Source organism: Ceratina calcarata, unplaced genomic scaffold (genome assembly GCF_001652005.2).
Source record: "Ceratina calcarata isolate Rehan_Ccalc_2016 unplaced genomic scaffold, ASM165200v1 scaffold17051, whole genome shotgun sequence".
NCBI lineage: Eukaryota > Metazoa > Arthropoda > Insecta > Hymenoptera > Apidae > Ceratina > Ceratina calcarata.
Window position 1 is genome coordinate 1 of NW_017138410.1, and position 370 is coordinate 370.

Genomic DNA, 370 nt, shown 5'->3' on the forward strand with positions numbered 1-370 from the left:
TGAAAATTGGACCATGCGGAGTAAATGCTGATTGCAAAGTACTTGACACGTCTCCGGTGAGGACTATGATCTGCGAGTGTATTCCTGGATACAGAGGAAACGCGGTCGTTCGATGCGATAAAAGTATGTTCAGTACTATTTGTTTATATCCTCTATTATTTCTTGTTTGTAGAAAAGAATTTACGGAAGAATTCTTTTATGTTACAGCCAATGTATGTCCGGTGGAGAAAGGTGAAATTATTGACGAATATGGAAACTGTATCTGTCCGCCTGGGTCGGCTAAGGATGAAACAGAAGTCTGTGTTCCGTGTCGCAAACAGTCCGGTATGATTATCAACGAGGAAGGTTACTGCGTGTGTGCTTTGGAGAA

At 41.9% G+C, this 370-nt stretch overlaps 1 protein-coding gene across 1 annotated transcript; it reads left to right on the forward strand.

Moving 5' to 3' along the window:
* Positions 1-5: 5 nt before the first annotated feature.
* On the forward strand, positions 6-365 carry LOC108632741 (uncharacterized; the record flags this gene model as incomplete). The annotated part of the gene is made up of 2 exons (XM_018037495.2): positions 6-123; positions 208-365. Coding segments are annotated over 2 exons (276 nt in total), but the record flags the coding sequence as incomplete, so codon positions are not given.
* Positions 366-370: the final 5 nt, after the last annotated feature.